This window comes from Mesoplodon bidens, assembly GCF_964165515.1.
Source record: "Mesoplodon bidens genome assembly, chromosome: 6".
NCBI lineage: Eukaryota > Metazoa > Chordata > Mammalia > Artiodactyla > Ziphiidae > Mesoplodon > Mesoplodon bidens.
This window is the reverse complement of record NC_138162.1, coordinates 52596951-52615435: the sequence shown is the minus strand read 5'-3', so window position 1 is coordinate 52615435 and position 18485 is coordinate 52596951. Positions and strand designations below refer to the sequence as shown.

General features: G+C 39.3%; 1 protein-coding gene across 1 annotated transcript in view; it reads right to left on the bottom strand.

The window, feature by feature from the left end:
• Positions 1–6520: 6520 nt before the first annotated feature.
• The window catches only part of LOC308619281 (uncharacterized protein), a gene marked incomplete at both ends in the record, with an annotated part of 66290 nt that continues 54325 nt past the window's right edge, over positions 6521–18485 (bottom strand). The window contains 2 exons of the mRNA XM_081237905.1: positions 6521–6702; positions 11025–11150. Coding sequence (XP_081094031.1) covers positions 6521–6702; positions 11025–11150 — 308 coding nt within the window. The remainder of the gene's footprint in view (positions 6703–11024; positions 11151–18485) is intronic.

The window sequence follows — 18485 nt, the reverse complement described above, 5'->3', positions numbered from 1 at the left end:
TTTAACAAGAGTATCTTAGGAATTTTTCACATTTTAGAATGGTGGACCTTGTAAGGACATGGAAAGAAAGCCAATACGATGAATGGTGAATAAATTGAAGTTCAGTGGACCTTCCAAACATCTCAAAGTCATCTTGTTACGGGTTGAATTTCGTTTGCCCCAAAAAGCTATGTTGACGTCTTAACCTTCAGTACCTCAGAATGTGACCTAATTTGGAAGTTAAGTCATTGAACATTTAATTAGTTAAGACAAAGTCACGTGCGAGTAGGTGGGCTCCTAATCCAAAACGGTGTCCTTATTGAGATGAGGGAAATTTGGATATGGAAACACAGAAAAAACTTGTGAAGACAGATGCAGCGGTTGGAGTTCTGCTGCTATAAGCCAAGGAACTCCTGAGGCTACCAGATGCTGGAAGATGCAAGGGAAGATAGTCTCCTAGAGGCTTTGGAGAGAGGCTGGCATGGCCAAAACTTTGATTTTGCATTTCTGGTTTCTGTGACAACTGAGAGAATAAATTTCTTTCGCTTTGAGCCCCAGTCTGTGGTACTTTGTTTCAAGAGGCACTACAAAGCTGACACACACCTCCAAATAAATTTTGCTTAACTCACCATAAAATAAGGACAATGGTTACTAATGTGAATAAATAACCATACTACTAATGATAAACCCTATGTTAGTAATTACCAAGAGAATCTTATTAAACTTCATAACACTGCATGGAAAATGTAGGAAATATGGATTTCATCTCATACGTTAAAACGTCTACAAAGTAAGGTAAATTTAAGTAGGAAATAAAATGATAATAGGAGTTTTAGATTTAAAATAAATCAAACCAGTCTAATCAAAACTAAATCAAACCAGTCTAATCAGCTGTTGTATATGTATTGCTATTAACTTGAAAAGCTTACATTTTTCCTTATCTGTATAAAAATTGCCAGTGTTCTCATGAGCAGGAGTATACTCCTTATTTTCTTCTTCCACTTCATGTGGTGGTTCAGCCATAGGCTGCTCAGGTAAGGGCGTCATCTCAGGCCCTGAAAAAAAGTATGACCAGAGATCAGAAATATGTTCATTTCTTTGATTATTTTCTTTTACTAACTGCATTTTTTCACAAAGGATTTCAGTCAGAGATTTAAAATCTAAGTTATACCATATTTCCAACAATAAACTTTATATCACCCTATAGGAAATTGCCACGGATTGTTGGAGAGGGTGTGGAGAAAAGGGAACCCTCCTACACTGTTGGTGAGAATGTAAAATTGGTGAAACTGCTATGGAGAAAAGTATGGAGGTTCCTGTAAAAACTAAAAATAGAGTTGCCATATGATCCAGCAATCCCACTCCTGGGCATAAACCAAGACAAAACTACAATTCAAAAAATGAATGCATCCCTATGTTCACAGCACCACTATTTACAACAGCCAAGACATGGAAACAACCGAAATGTCCACTGATATATGAATGGATAAAGAAGACGTGGTGTATATATACAATAGAATATTACTCAGCCATAAAAAGCATGAAATAATGTCATTTGCAGCAACATGGATGGACCTAGAGATTATCCTACTAAGTGAAGTAAGTCAGACAGAGAAAGACAAGTACCAGATGATATCACTTATATGTGCAATCTAAAATACGCCACAAATGAACCTATCTACGAAACAGAAACAGACTCACAGACATAGAGAACACACTGTGGTTGGCAAGGGTGTGGAGAGGGAAGGATTGGGAGTTTGGGATTAGCAGATGCAAACTAGTGTACATAGGATGGATAAACAACAAGGTCCTACTGTATAGCACAGGGAACTATATTTAAGATCCTATGATAAACCATAATGGAAAAGAATTTTAATGGAAAAGGATTTTCCATTCTTTCCAAAAAGAATATATATGTGTACAACTGAGTCACTTTGCTGTACAGCAGAAATTAACACCACATTGTAAATCAACTACACTTCAATAAAATGTTTTAAAAAATGGCTACGGACCAATTGTATAGGATAATGGATCATGTTTCTTGTCTGCTATTTTGATGAAAGTTTTAAATGCTCACCTTCATCGGTGGGATCCGTACCACTAATCTCTGGGTGAAAAACCCCACATAAAAAAATAAACAATATAAAAATCACTGGAAAAATGACATGATTTACCCAGTGATCTACTGTGTCTCAGAGTTTCCTTTCTTTGCCCAGCAGGTCCTGTAAGTAGCAGGGACATTAGGATGGCACTGCCCAATGGAGATCACAATGCTGGGGATGAATTTCCAAAAGCTTTGTGACTCAGTCTGATGTCTTTATCTTTGGTCCTACAATAGTTCTTAGGAGTTCTTTTTTAAATTTTTTAATAAACCACTATCAGATTTTCTTTGAAAATTAAGAACGATGTTTTCATGGGTAATGTAAATTTTTGGTTCCTGGATTTTAAAGAACAATTAATATTCCTGATAGAAAGATGAGAACAGACCTTTTTGGTTTTCAAAGCATTTACAATACCGTATGTTCTTTTGGATAACCACAAAGTATCTCCTAAAAAACTAATCGGACACCAAAATTCAATCCAAATGCCCTGCAAATTCTGGTTCATGGGCTATCTTAAGTGTAATTCTTTTCTTTTTATTTTTTTGCGGTACGCGGGCCTCTCACTGCTGTGGCGTCTCCCGTTGCGGAGCACAGGCTGCGGATGCGCAGGCTCAGCGGCCATGGCTTACTGGCCCAGCCGCTCCGCGGCACGTGTTATCTTCCCGGACCGGGGCACGGACCCACGTCCCCTGCATCGCCAGGCGGACTCTCAACCACTGCGCCACCAGGGAAACCCTATATTTAATTTTTAACAAGAGTATCTTATGAATTTTTCACATTTTAGAATGGTGGACCTTGTAAGGACATGGAAAGAAAGCCAATACGATGAATGGTGAATAAATTGAAGTTCAGTGGACCTTCCAAACATCTCAAAGTCATCTTGTTACGGGTTGAATTTCGTTTGCCCCAAAAAGCTATGTTGACGTCTTAACCTTCAGTACCTCAGAATGTGACCTAATTTGGAAGTTAAGTCATTGAACATTTAATTAGTTAAGACAAAGTCACGTGCGAGTAGGTGGGCTCCTAATCCAAAACGGTGTCCTTATTGAGATGAGGGAAATTTGGATATGGAAACACAGAAAAAACTTGTGAAGACAGATGCAGCGGTTGGAGTTCTGCTGCTATAAGCCAAGGAACTCCTGAGGCTACCAGATGCTGGAAGATGCAAGGGAAGATAGTCTCCTAGAGGCTTTGGAGAGAGGCTGGCATGGCCAAAACTTTGATTTTGCATTTCTGGTTTCTGTGACAACTGAGAGAATAAATTTCTTTCGCTTTGAGCCCCAGTCTGTGGTACTTTGTTTCAAGAGGCACTACAAAGCTGACACACACCTCCAAATAAATTTTGCTTAACTCACCATAAAATAAGGACAATGGTTACTAATGTGAATAAATAACCATACTACTAATGATAAACCCTATGTTAGTAATTACCAAGAGAATCTTATTAAACTTCATAACACTGCATGGAAAATGTAGGAAATATGGATTTCATCTCATACGTTAAAACGTCTACAAAGTAAGGTAAATTTAAGTAGGAAATAAAATGATAATAGGAGTTTTAGATTTAAAATAAATCAAACCAGTCTAATCAAAACTAAATCAAACCAGTCTAATCAGCTGTTGTATATGTATTGCTATTAACTTGAAAAGCTTACATTTTTCCTTATCTGTATAAAAATTGCCAGTGTTCTCATGAGCAGGAGTATACTCCTTATTTTCTTCTTCCACTTCATGTGGTGGTTCAGCCATAGGCTGCTCAGGTAAGGGCGTCATCTCAGGCCCTGAAAAAAAGTATGACCAGAGATCAGAAATATGTTCATTTCTTTGATTATTTTCTTTTACTAACTGCATTTTTTCACAAAGGATTTCAGTCAGAGATTTAAAATCTAAGTTATACCATATTTCCAACAATAAACTTTATATCATCCTATAGGAAATTGCCACGGATTGTTGGAGAGGGTGTGGAGAAAAGGGAACCCTCCTACACTGTTGGTGAGAATGTAAAATTGGTGAAACTGCTATGGAGAAAAGTATGGAGGTTCCTGTAAAAACTAAAAATAGAGTTGCCATATGATCCAGCAATCCCACTCCTGGGCATAAACCAAGACAAAACTACAATTCAAAAAATGAATGCATCCCTATGTTCACAGCACCACTATTTACAACAGCCAAGACATGGAAACAACCGAAATGTCCACTGATATATGAATGGATAAAGAAGACGTGGTGTATATATACAATAGAATATTACTCAGCCATAAAAAGCATGAAATAATGTCATTTGCAGCAACATGGATGGACCTAGAGATTATCCTACTAAGTGAAGTAAGTCAGACAGAGAAAGACAAGTACCAGATGATATCACTTATATGTGCAATCTAAAATACGCCACAAATGAACCTATCTACGAAACAGAAACAGACTCACAGACATAGAGAACACACTGTGGTTGGCAAGGGTGTGGAGAGGGAAGGATTGGGAGTTTGGGATTAGCAGATGCAAACTAGTGTACATAGGATGGATAAACAACAAGGTCCTACTGTATAGCACAGGGAACTATATTTAAGATCCTATGATAAACCATAATGGAAAAGAATTTTAATGGAAAAGGATTTTCCATTCTTTCCAAAAAGAATATATATGTGTACAACTGAGTCACTTTGCTGTACAGCAGAAATTAACACCACATTGTAAATCAACTACACTTCAATAAAATGTTTTAAAAAATGGCTACGGACCAATTGTATAGGATAATGGATCATGTTTCTTGTCTGCTATTTTGATGAAAGTTTTAAATGCTCACCTTCATCGGTGGGATCCGTACCACTAATCTCTGGGTGAAAAACCCCACATAAAAAAATAAACAATATAAAAATCACTGGAAAAATGACATGATTTACCCAGTGATCTACTGTGTCTCAGAGTTTCCTTTCTTTGCCCAGCAGGTCCTGTAAGTAGCAGGGACATTAGGATGGCACTGCCCAATGGAGATCACAATGCTGGGGATGAATTTCCAAAAGCTTTGTGACTCAGTCTGATGTCTTTATCTTTGGTCCTACAATAGTTCTTAGGAGTTCTTTTTTAAATTTTTTAATAAACCACTATCAGATTTTCTTTGAAAATTAAGAACGATGTTTTCATGGGTAATGTAAATTTTTGGTTCCTGGATTTTAAAGAACAATTAATATTCCTGATAGAAAGATGAGAACAGACCTTTTTGGTTTTCAAAGCATTTACAATACCGTATGTTCTTTTGGATAACCACAAAGTATCTCCTAAAAAACTAATCGGACACCAAAATTCAATCCAAATGCCCTGCAAATTCTGGTTCATGGGCTATCTTAAGTGTAATTCTTTTCTTTTTATTTTTTTGCGGTACGCGGGCCTCTCACTGCTGTGGCCTCTCCCGTTGCGGAGCACAGGCTGCGGATGCGCAGGCTCAGCGGCCATGGCTTACTGGCCCAGCCGCTCCGCGGCACGTGTTATCTTCCCGGACCGGGGCACGGACCCACGTCCCCTGCATCGCCAGGCGGACTCTCAACCACTGCGCCACCAGGGAAACCCTATATTTAATTTTTAACAAGAGTATCTTAGGAATTTTTCACATTTTAGAATGGTGGACCTTGTAAGGACATGGAAAGAAAGCCAATACGATGAATGGTGAATAAATTGAAGTTCAGTGGACCTTCCAAACATCTCAAAGTCACCTTGTTACGGGTTGAATTTTGTTTGCCCCAAAAAGCTATGTTGACGTCTTAACCTTCAGTACCTCAGAATGTGACCTAATTTGGAAGTTAAGTCATTGAACATTTAATTAGTTAAGACAAAGTCACATGCGAGTAGGTGGGCTCCTAATCCAAAACGGTGTCCTTATTGAGAAGAGGGAAATTTGGATATGGAAACACAGAAAGAACTTGTGAAGACAGATGCAGCGGTTGGAGTTCTGCTGCTATAAGCCAAGGAACTCCTGGGGCTACCAGATGCTGGAAGATGCAAGGGAAGATAGTCTCCTAGAGGCTTTGGAGAGAGGCTGGCATGGCCAAAACTTTGATTTTGCATTTCTGGTTTCTGTGACAACTGAGAGAATAAATTTCTTTCGCTTTGAGCCCCAGTCTGTGGTACTTTGTTTCAAGAGGCACTACAAAGCTGACACACACCTCCAAATAAAGTCTGGTTAACTCACCATAAAATTAGGTCAATTGTTACTAATGTGAATAAATAACCATACTACTAATGATAAACCCTATGTTAATTATAGACAATTACCAAGAGAATCTTATTAAACTTCATTAACACCTCATGGAAAGAGTTGTAGGAAACAAGGATTTCATCTCATACGCTGAAACGTCTACAAAGTAAGTTAAAATTTAAATAGGAAATAAAATGATAATAGGACTTTTAGAGTTAAAACAAGTCAAACCAGTCTAATCAAAACTAAATCAAACCCGTCTAATCAGCTTTTGTATATGTATTGCTATTAACGTGAAAAGCTTACATTGTTTTCTATGTTTATAATAATTGCCAATTTTCGGATTAGCAGGAGTATACTCCTTATTTTCTTCTTCCACTTTATGTGGTTGTTCAGTCACAGGTTGCCGAGGTAAGGGCGTCCTCTCGGGCCCTGAAAAAAAGTATGAACAGAGATCAGAAATACGTTGATTTCTCTGACTATTTTCTTTCTCTAACTGCATTTTTTCCACAAGGATTTGAGGCAGAGATTTAAAATCTAAGTTATACCATATTTCCAACAATAAACTTTATATCACCCTATAGGAAATTGCCACGGATTGTTGGAGAGGGTGTGGAGAAAAGGGAACCCTCCTACACTGTTGGTGAGAATGTAAAATTGGTGAAACTGCTATGGAGAAAAGTATGGAGGTTCCTGTAAAAACTAAAAATAGAGTTGCCATATGATCCAGCAATCCCACTCCTGGGCATAAACCAAGACAAAACTACAATTCAAAAAATGAATGCATCCCTATGTTCACAGCACCACTATTTACAACAGCCAAGACATGGAAACAACCGAAATGTCCACTGACATATGAATGGATAAAGAAGACGTGGTCTATATATACAATAGAATATTACTCAGCCATAAAAAGCATGAAATAATGTCATTTGCAGCAACATGGATGGACCTAGAGATTATCCTACTAAGTGAAGTAAGTCAGACACAGAAAGACAAGTACCAGATGATATCACTTACATGTGCAATCTAAAATACGCCACAAATGAACCTATCTACGAAACAGAAACAGACTCACAGACATAGAAAACAGACTGTGGTTGGCAAGGGGGTGGAGAGGGAAGGACTGGGAGTTTGGGATTAGCAGATGCAAACTAGTGTATATAGGATGGATAAACAACAAGGTCCTAACTGTATAGCACAGGGAACTATATTTAAGATCCTATGATAAAACATGATGGAAAAGAATATCAAAAAGAATATATTGTGTACAACTGAGTCACTTTGCTGTACAGCAGAAATTAACACCGCATTGTAAATCAACTATAATTCAATAAAATGTTTTAAAAAATTACTACGGACCAATTTTCTAGGATAGTGGATCATGTTTCTTATATGCTGTATTTTTTTAAAGGGAATAAAAACACTTTTATTTGGAAATTTCAAGTTGCAAGGAGAGCTCTCAGCCAAGCTCTGTGACCTAGCTAGCCGATTATTTACAGGATATTTGGGCAGGAATTGTTCATGAGCTTTTAATTTGGAGTGCTTAAGTTGCCAAAGTGCTCTGAGCTCCAGTGAAGCACCACAGAATCCATAAAGGAAACTTTATCAATCACTCCCGGCAGCTACCTCCCCCAACTCCCGCCACGAAAGGCAGCCAATTGGCTTTCTAACCAAGACCACAGACACACACATTAGTGGAGTCACACTCCAAGTCCCTGTTTATAAATTGCCTTTCAAATGCTAGGGGATTCAGGTATAATATACTTAAGCTCCAGGCATGAACCCACCAAAACAAGGCATGCTGTGTATGATAAAGTCAGAAGAAAGCAGAATTGGATGAAGCCAATTTCTGGTAGAAACTCTACAATCAAAAACCATTCAGCCAATCACAACCTACTATTGTTCAATAGTGTACGGTCTTTAGCCAGTGGGATTCCTGGGTTTTTGCCCTTCGCCTGGGAGACTGATAAAATGTCTGACAAGAACTAATACCAGAGAAGTGGCCAGAGACCTATAGCAGAGGGAATGATGGGTACTATCAGTTTACACAATCCAGCCCTAAGGACAGAATCCAAGCCCCCAATGAGAAGCCACGTTCAGCATCTTCCAAGTCAACAAGGAGCAGTTATATTTTGCAAGAACTCGCAATCAAGCCCCAATCCAAGTTCATGCCTTTTTAAGAAAACACCTGTTGCTGGAGCATTTGCAGGAAAAGCAGACAGAACGCTAGCCAAGTTAGGCCCCTTATTCAATCCTTCCACCATAACTACGACCACCGCTACAGATTTACAAAGAGAAGTAAACTGCTAAGCTTGTGTGTCTGTGTGTGTGTGTTGGGGAGAGGGTAAAGGGAATGTTCTCTCTACCATCTCCTTGCTAGTCTTCTATCCTCTTTGGTCAAAGCTCTCTTCCTCCTCCTAAGTAATCCCAGGTAGGAAGTCAGCATGCTTAGTCACCTCACCCAGCCTGTCTTTCAAAGCCCTGCCCCTCTCCTTCTCCGCCTAAACGTTCCTCAGTAGACCATGCATCCAGGGTGAGCACATGGGCCAGCACCCCAGGCTGCACAAACTGCGCGCCGCGACCCTCACCCCGCATGCATTACCAGGGCCCAATCTGGGGGGGCCTCGCCGCAGCACCCAGCCCGGGGTGTTGCCCCCAACTCGGGCCCATCCAAGTCCAGGGGAGTGTAAGGGGAGGAGCAGGGGGCCAGGAGACCAGCCCTCCTTCCCAGGGCCACCCCCGCCCCCCGTCAGCAGCGGGAGAGGCTGTCGCCATGGCCACGCCCCCTCCTCAGGGCCAGCGCGGCAGGCTCCCTCCAGGTGCAGGCCCCGACTTCTCCCTCGGCCTGCGCAGGCGCTCAGGGCAGTTTAAGGCGGCGGGCGCGGCCGCGCCGACTGCGGAGCCGGGTAGGCAGAGGCAGGGCGAGCTCCGCCCGCTCCCCAACGCCCGTTCCCGGCCGCCTCAACAGCGGCAGCCAGCACCACGAGTCCACAACACACCGACCCACCTCCGCGCACCTCTTATCTGCTATTTTGATGAAAGTTTTTAATGCTCACCTTCATCGGTGGGATCTGTACCACTAATCGCTGGGTGAAAAAACCCACATAAAACAATAAACAATATAAAACTCATTGCGAAAATGACGTGATTTACCCAGTGATTTACTGGGTCTCAGAGTTTCGTGCCCAGCAGGTCCTATAACTAGCAGGGGCATTATGATGTCACTGCCGAATGGAGATCACAATGCTGGGGATGAACTTCCAAAAGCTTTGTGTGTGATTCAATCTGATGTCTTTACCTTTGGTGCTACAATAGTTTTTACGTTGTTTTTGGTTTTTTTTAATAAACCACTAACACATTTTCTTTGAAAACTAAGAGTTATGTTTTCCTGAGGTAAGGTAAAGTTTTGGTTTTTGGATTTTAAACAACAATTAATATTGCTGATAGAAAGATGAGAACAGACCATTTTGGTTTTCAAAGCATTTACAATACCATATGTTCTTTTGGATAACCACAAGGTATCTTCTGAAAAACTAATCAGACACCAAAATTCAGCCCAAATATCCTGCGAATTCTGGTTCATGGGCTATCTTAACTGTAATTCTTTATTTTATTTATTTATTTATTTTTGCACTACGAGAGCCTCTCACTGCTAGGGCCTCTCCCGTTGCGGAGCACAGGCTCCAGACGCGCAGGCTCAGCGGCCATGGCTCACGGGCCCAGCCGCTCCGCGGCACGGGTGATCTTCCTGGCAGGGGCACGAACCCGCATCCCCTGCATTGGCAGGCGGACTCTCAACCACTGTGCCACCAGGGAAACCCTATATTTAATTTTTAACAAGAGTATCTTAGGAATTTTTCACATTTTAGAATGGTGGACCTTGTAAGGACATGGAAAGAAAGCCAATACGATGAATGGTGAATAAACTGAAGTTCAGTGCACCTTCCAAACATCTCAAAGTCATCTTGTTATGGGTTGAATTTTGTTTGCCCCAAAAAGCTATGTTGACGTCTTAACCTTCAGTACCTCAGAATGTGACCTAATTTGGAAGTTAAGTCATTGAACATTTAATTAGTTAAGACAAAGTCACGTGCGAGTAGGTGGGCTCCTAATCCAAAACGGTGTCCTTATTGAGAAGAGGGAAATTTGGACATGGAAACACAGAAAGAACTTGTGAAGACAGATGCAGCGGTTGGAGTTCTGCTGCTATAAGCCAAGGAACTCCTGAGGCTACCAGATGCTGGAAGATGCAAGGGAAGATAGTCTCCTAGAGGCTTTGGAGAGAGGCTGGCATGGCCAAAACTTTGATTTTGCATTTCTCGTTTCTGTGACAACTGAGAGAATAAATTTCTTTCGCTTTGAGCCCCAGTTTGTGGTACTTTGTTTCAAGAAGCCCTACAAAGCTGACACACACCTCCAAATAAAGTCTGGTTAACTCACCATAAAATTAGGTCAATTGTTACTAATGTGAATAAATAACCATACTACTAATGATAAACCCTATGTTAATTATAGACAATTACCAAGAGAATCTTATTAAACTTCATAACACCTCATGGAAAGAGTTGTAGGAAACAAGGATTTCATCTCATACGCTGAAACGTCTACAAAGTAAGTTAAAATTTAAATAGGAAATAAAATGGTAATAGGAGTTTTAGAGTTAAAACAAGTCAAACCAGTCTAATCAAAACTAAATCAAACCCGTCTAATCAGCTTTTGTATATGTATTGCTATTAACGTGAAAAGCTTACATTGTTTTCTATGTTTATAATAATTGCCAATTTTCGGATTAGCAGGAGTATACTCCTTATTTTCTTCTTCCACTTTATGTGGTTGTTCAGTCACAGGTTGCCGAGGTAAGGGCGTCCTCTCGGGCCCTGAAAAAAAGTATGAACAGAGATCAGAAATACGTTGATTTCTCTGACTATTTTCTTTCTCTAACTGCATTTTTTTCACAAGGATTTGAGGCAGAGATTTAAAATCTAAGTTATACCATATTTCCAACAATAAACTTTATATCATCCTATAGGAAATTGCCACGGATTGTTGGAGAGGGTGTGGAGAAAAGGGAACCCTCCTACACTGTTGGTGAGAATGTAAAATTGGTGAAACTGCTATGGAGAAAAGTATGGAGGTTCCTGTAAAAACTAAAAATAGAGTTGCCATATGATCCAGCAATCCCACTCCTGGGCATAAACCAAGACAAAACTACAATTCAAAAAATGAATGCATCCCTATGTTCACAGCACCACTATTTACAACAGCCAAGACATGGAAACAACCGAAATGTCCACTGATATATGAATGGATAAAGAAGACGTGGTGTATATATACAATAGAATATTACTCAGCCATAAAAAGCATGAAATAATGTCATTTGCAGCAACATGGATGGACCTAGAGATTATCCTACTAAGTGAAGTAAGTCAGACAGAGAAAGACAAGTACCAGATGATATCACTTATATGTGCAATCTAAAATACGCCACAAATGAACCTATCTACGAAACAGAAACAGACTCACAGACATAGAGAACACACTGTGGTTGGCAAGGGTGTGGAGAGGGAAGGATTGGGAGTTTGGGATTAGCAGATGCAAACTAGTGTACATAGGATGGATAAACAACAAGGTCCTACTGTATAGCACAGGGAACTATATTTAAGATCCTATGATAAACCATAATGGAAAAGAATTTTAATGGAAAAGGATTTTCCATTCTTTCCAAAAAGAATATATATGTGTACAACTGAGTCACTTTGCTGTACAGCAGAAATTAACACCACATTGTAAATCAACTACACTTCAATAAAATGTTTTAAAAAATGGCTACGGACCAATTGTATAGGATAATGGATCATGTTTCTTGTCTGCTATTTTGATGAAAGTTTTAAATGCTCACCTTCATCGGTGGGATCCGTACCACTAATCTCTGGGTGAAAAACCCCACATAAAAAAATAAACAATATAAAAATCACTGGAAAAATGACATGATTTACCCAGTGATCTACTGTGTCTCAGAGTTTCCTTTCTTTGCCCAGCAGGTCCTGTAAGTAGCAGGGACATTAGGATGGCACTGCCCAATGGAGATCACAATGCTGGGGATGAATTTCCAAAAGCTTTGTGACTCAGTCTGATGTCTTTATCTTTGGTCCTACAATAGTTCTTAGGAGTTCTTTTTTAAATTTTTTAATAAACCACTATCAGATTTTCTTTGAAAATTAAGAACGATGTTTTCATGGGTAATGTAAATTTTTGGTTCCTGGATTTTAAAGAACAATTAATATTCCTGATAGAAAGATGAGAACAGACCTTTTTGGTTTTCAAAGCATTTACAATACCGTATGTTCTTTTGGATAACCACAAAGTATCTCCTAAAAAACTAATCGGACACCAAAATTCAATCCAAATGCCCTGCAAATTCTGGTTCATGGGCTATCTTAAGTGTAATTCTTTTCTTTTTATTTTTTTGCGGTACGCGGGCCTCTCACTGCTGTGGCGTCTCCCGTTGCGGAGCACAGGCTGCGGATGCGCAGGCTCAGCGGCCATGGCTTACTGGCCCAGCCGCTCCGCGGCACGTGTTATCTTCCCGGACCGGGGCACGGACCCACGTCCCCTGCATCGCCAGGCGGACTCTCAACCACTGCGCCACCAGGGAAACCCTATATTTAATTTTTAACAAGAGTATCTTATGAATTTTTCACATTTTAGAATGGTGGACCTTGTAAGGACATGGAAAGAAAGCCAATACGATGAATGGTGAATAAATTGAAGTTCAGTGGACCTTCCAAACATCTCAAAGTCATCTTGTTACGGGTTGAATTTCGTTTGCCCCAAAAAGCTATGTTGACGTCTTAACCTTCAGTACCTCAGAATGTGACCTAATTTGGAAGTTAAGTCATTGAACATTTAATTAGTTAAGACAAAGTCACGTGCGAGTAGGTGGGCTCCTAATCCAAAACGGTGTCCTTATTGAGATGAGGGAAATTTGGATATGGAAACACAGAAAAAACTTGTGAAGACAGATGCAGCGGTTGGAGTTCTGCTGCTATAAGCCAAGGAACTCCTGAGGCTACCAGATGCTGGAAGATGCAAGGGAAGATAGTCTCCTAGAGGCTTTGGAGAGAGGCTGGCATGGCCAAAACTTTGATTTTGCATTTCTGGTTTCTGTGACAACTGAGAGAATAAATTTCTTTCGCTTTGAGCCCCAGTCTGTGGTACTTTGTTTCAAGAGGCACTACAAAGCTGACACACACCTCCAAATAAATTTTGCTTAACTCACCATAAAATAAGGACAATGGTCACTAATGTGAATAAATAACCATACTACTAATGATAAACCCTATGTTAGTAATTACCAAGAGAATCTTATTAAACTTCATAACACTGCATGGAAAATGTAGGAAATATGGATTTCATCTCATACGTTAAAACGTCTACAAAGTAAGGTAAATTTAAGTAGGAAATAAAATGATAATAGGAGTTTTAGATTTAAAATAAATCAAACCAGTCTAATCAAAACTAAATCAAACCAGTCTAATCAGCTGTTGTATATGTATTGCTATTAACTTGAAAAGCTTACATTTTTCCTTATCTGTATAAAAATTGCCAGTGTTCTCATGAGCAGGAGTATACTCCTTATTTTCTTCTTCCACTTCATGTGGTGGTTCAGCCATAGGCTGCTCAGGTAAGGGCGTCATCTCAGGCCCTGAAAAAAAGTATGACCAGAGATCAGAAATATGTTCATTTCTTTGATTATTTTCTTTTACTAACTGCATTTTTTCACAAAGGATTTCAGTCAGAGATTTAAAATCTAAGTTATACCATATTTCCAACAATAAACTTTATATCATCCTATAGGAAATTGCCACGGATTGTTGGAGAGGGTGTGGAGAAAAGGGAACCCTCCTACACTGTTGGTGAGAATGTAAAATTGGTGAAACTGCTATGGAGAAAAGTATGGAGGTTCCTGTAAAAACTAAAAATAGAGTTGCCATATGATCCAGCAATCCCACTCCTGGGCATAAACCAAGACAAAACTACAATTCAAAAAATGAATGCATCCCTATGTTCACAGCACCACTATTTACAACAGCCAAGACATGGAAACAACCGAAATGTCCACTGATATATGAATGGATAAAGAAGACGTGGTGTATATATACAATAGAATATTACTCAGCCATAAAAAGCATGAAATAATGTCATTTGCAGCAACATGGATGGACCTAGAGATTATCCTACTAAGTGAAGTAAGTCAGACAGAGAAAGACAAGTACCAGATGATATCACTTATATGTGCAATCTAAAATACGCCACAAATGAACCTATCTACGAAACAGAAACAGACTCACAGACATAGAGAACACACTGTGGTTGGCAAGGGTGTGGAGAGGGAAGGATTGGGAGTTTGGGATTAGCAGATGCAAACTAGTGTACATAGGATGGATAAACAACAAGGTCCTACTGTATAGCACAGGGAACTATATTTAAGATCCTATGATAAACCATAATGGAAAAGAATTTTAATGGAAAAGGATTTTCCATTCTTTCCAAAAAGAATATATATGTGTACAACTGAGTCACTTTGCTGTACAGCAGAAATTAACACCACATTGTAAATCAACTACACTTCAATAAAATGTTTTAAAAAATGGCTACGGACCAATTGTATAGGATAATGGATCATGTTTCTTGTCTGCTATTTTGATGAAAGTTTTAAATGCTCACCTTCATCGGTGGGATCCGTACCACTAATCTCTGGGTGAAAAACCCCACATAAAAAAATAAACAATATAAAAATCACTGGAAAAATGACATGATTTACCCAGTGATCTACTGTGTCTCAGAGTTTCCTTTCTTTGCCCAGCAGGTCCTGTAAGTAGCAGGGACATTAGGATGGCACTGCCCAATGGAGATCACAATGCTGGGGATGAATTTCCAAAAGCTTTGTGACTCAGTCTGATGTCTTTATCTTTGGTCCTACAATAGTTCTTAGGAGTTCTTTTTTAAATTTTTTAATAAACCACTATCAGATTTTCTTTGAAAATTAAGAACGATGTTTTCATGGGTAATGTAAATTTTTGGTTCCTGGATTTTAAAGAACAATTAATATTCCTGATAGAAAGATGAGAACAGACCTTTTTGGTTTTCAAAGCATTTACAATACCGTATGTTCTTTTGGATAACCACAAAGTATCTCCTAAAAAACTAATCGGACACCAAAATTCAATCCAAATGCCCTGCAAATTCTGGTTCATGGGCTATCTTAAGTGTAATTCTTTTCTTTTTATTTTTTTGCGGTACGCGGGCCTCTCACTGCTGTGGCCTCTCCCGTTGCGGAGCACAGGCTGCGGATGCGCAGGCTCAGCGGCCATGGCTTACTGGCCCAGCCGCTCCGCGGCACGTGTTATCTTCCCGGACCGGGGCACGGACCCACGTCCCCTGCATCGCCAGGCGGACTCTCAACCACTGCGCCACCAGGGAAACCCTATATTTAATTTTTAACAAGAGTATCTTATGAATTTTTCACATTTTAGAATGGTGGACCTTGTAAGGACATGGAAAGAAAGCCAATACGATGAATGGTGAATAAATTGAAGTTCAGTGGACCTTCCAAACATCTCAAAGTCATCTTGTTACGGGTTGAATTTCGTTTGCCCCAAAAAGCTATGTTGACGTCTTAACCTTCAGTACCTCAGAATGTGACCTAATTTGGAAGTTAAGTCATTGAACATTTAATTAGTTAAGACAAAGTCACGTGCGAGTAGGTGGGCTCCTAATCCAAAACGGTGTCCTTATTGAGATGAGGGAAATTTGGATATGGAAACACAGAAAAAACTTGTGAAGACAGATGCAGCGGTTGGAGTTCTGCTGCTATAAGCCAAGGAACTCCTGAGGCTACCAGATGCTGGAAGATGCAAGGGAAGATAGTCTCCTAGAGGCTTTGGAGAGAGGCTGGCATGGCCAAAACTTTGATTTTGCATTTCTGGTTTCTGTGACAACTGAGAGAATAAATTTCTTTCGCTTTGAGCCCCAGTCTGTGGTACTTTGTTTCAAGAGGCACTACAAAGCTGACACACACCTCCAAATAAATTTTGCTTAACTCACCATAAAATAAGGACAATGGTTACTAATGTGAATAAATAACCATACTACTAATGATAAACCCTATGTTAGTAATTACCAAGAGAATCTTATTAAACTTCATAACACTGCATGGAAAATGTAGGAAATATGGATTTCATCTCATACGTTAAAACGTCTACAAAGTAAGGTAAATTTAAGTAGGAAATAAAATGATAATAGGAGTTTTAGATTTAAAATAAATCAAACCAGTCTAATCAAAACTAAATCAAACCAGTCTAATCAGCTGTTGTATATGTATTGCTATTAACTTGAAAAGCTTACATTTTTCCTTATCTGTATAAAAATTGCCAGTGTTCTCATGAGCAGGAGTATACTCCTTATTTTCTTCTTCCACTTCATGTGGTGGTTCAGCCATAGGCTGCTCAGGTAAGGGCGTCATCTCAGGCCCTGAAAAAAAGTATGACCAGAGATCAGAAATATGTTCATTTCTTTGATTATTTTCTTTTACTAACTGCATTTTTTCACAAAGGATTTCAGTCAGAGATTTAAAATCTAAGTTATACCATATTTCCAACAATAAACTTTATATCATCCTATAGGAAATTGCCACGGATTGTTGGAGAGGGTGTGGAGAAAAGGGAACCCTCCTACACTGTTGGTGAGAATGTAAAATTGGTGAAACTGCTATGGAGAAAAGTATGGAGGTTCCTGTAAAAACTAAAAATAGAGTTGCCATATGATCCAGCAATCCCACTCCTGGGCATAAACCAAGACAAAACTACAATTCAAAAAATGAATGCATCCCTATGTTCACAGCACCACTATTTACAACAGCCAAGACATGGAAACAACCGAAATGTCCACTGATATATGAATGGATAAAGAAGACGTGGTGTATATATACAATAGAATATTACTCAGCCATAAAAAGCATGAAATAATGTCATTTGCAGCAACATGGATGGACCTAGAGATTATCCTACTAAGTGAAGTAAGTCAGACAGAGAAAGACAAGTACCAGATGATATCACTTATATGTGCAATCTAAAATACGCCACAAATGAACCTATCTACGAAACAGAAACAGACTCACAGACATAGAGAACACACTGTGGTTGGCAAGGGTGTGGAGAGGGAAGGATTGGGAGTTTGGGATTAGCAGATGCAAACTAGTGTACATAGGATGGATAAACAACAAGGTCCTACTGTATAGCACAGGGAACTATATTTAAGATCCTATGATAAACCATAATGGAAAAGAATTTTAATGGAAAAGGATTTTCCATTCTTTCCAAAAAGAATATATATGTGTACAACTGAGTCACTTTGCTGTACAGCAGAAATTAACACCACATTGTAAATCAACTACACTTCAATAAAATGTTTTAAAAAATGGCTACGGACCAATTGTATAGGATAATGGATCATGTTTCTTGTCTGCTATTTTGATGAAAGTTTTAAATGCTCACCTTCATCGGTGGGATCCGTACCACTAATCTCTGGGTGAAAAACCCCACATAAAAAAATAAACAATATAAAAATCACTGGAAAAATGACATGATTTACCCAGTGATCTACTGTGTCTCAGAGTTTCCTTTCTTTGCCCAGCAGGTCCTGTAAGTAGCAGGGACATTAGGATGGCACTGCCCAATGGAGATCACAATGCTGGGGATGAATTTCCAAAAGCTTTGTGACTCAGTCTGATGTCTTTATCTTTGGTCCTACAATAGTTCTTAGGAGTTCTTTTTTAAATTTTTTAATAAACCACTATCAGATTTTCTTTGAAAATTAAGAACGATGTTTTCATGGGTAATGTAAATTTTTGGTTCCTGGATTTTAAAGAACAATTAATATTCCTGATAGAAAGATGAGAACAGACCTTTTTGGTTTTCAAAGCATTTACAATACCGTATGTTCTTTTGGATAACCACAAAGTATCTCCTAAAAAACTAATCGGACACCAAAATTCAATCCAAATGCCCTGCAAATTCTGGTTCATGGGCTATCTTAAGTGTAATTCTTTTCTTTTTATTTTTTTGCGGTACGCGGGCCTCTCACTGCTGTGGCCTCTCCCGTTGCGGAGCACAGGCTGCGGATGCGCAGGCTCAGCGGCCATGGCTTACTGG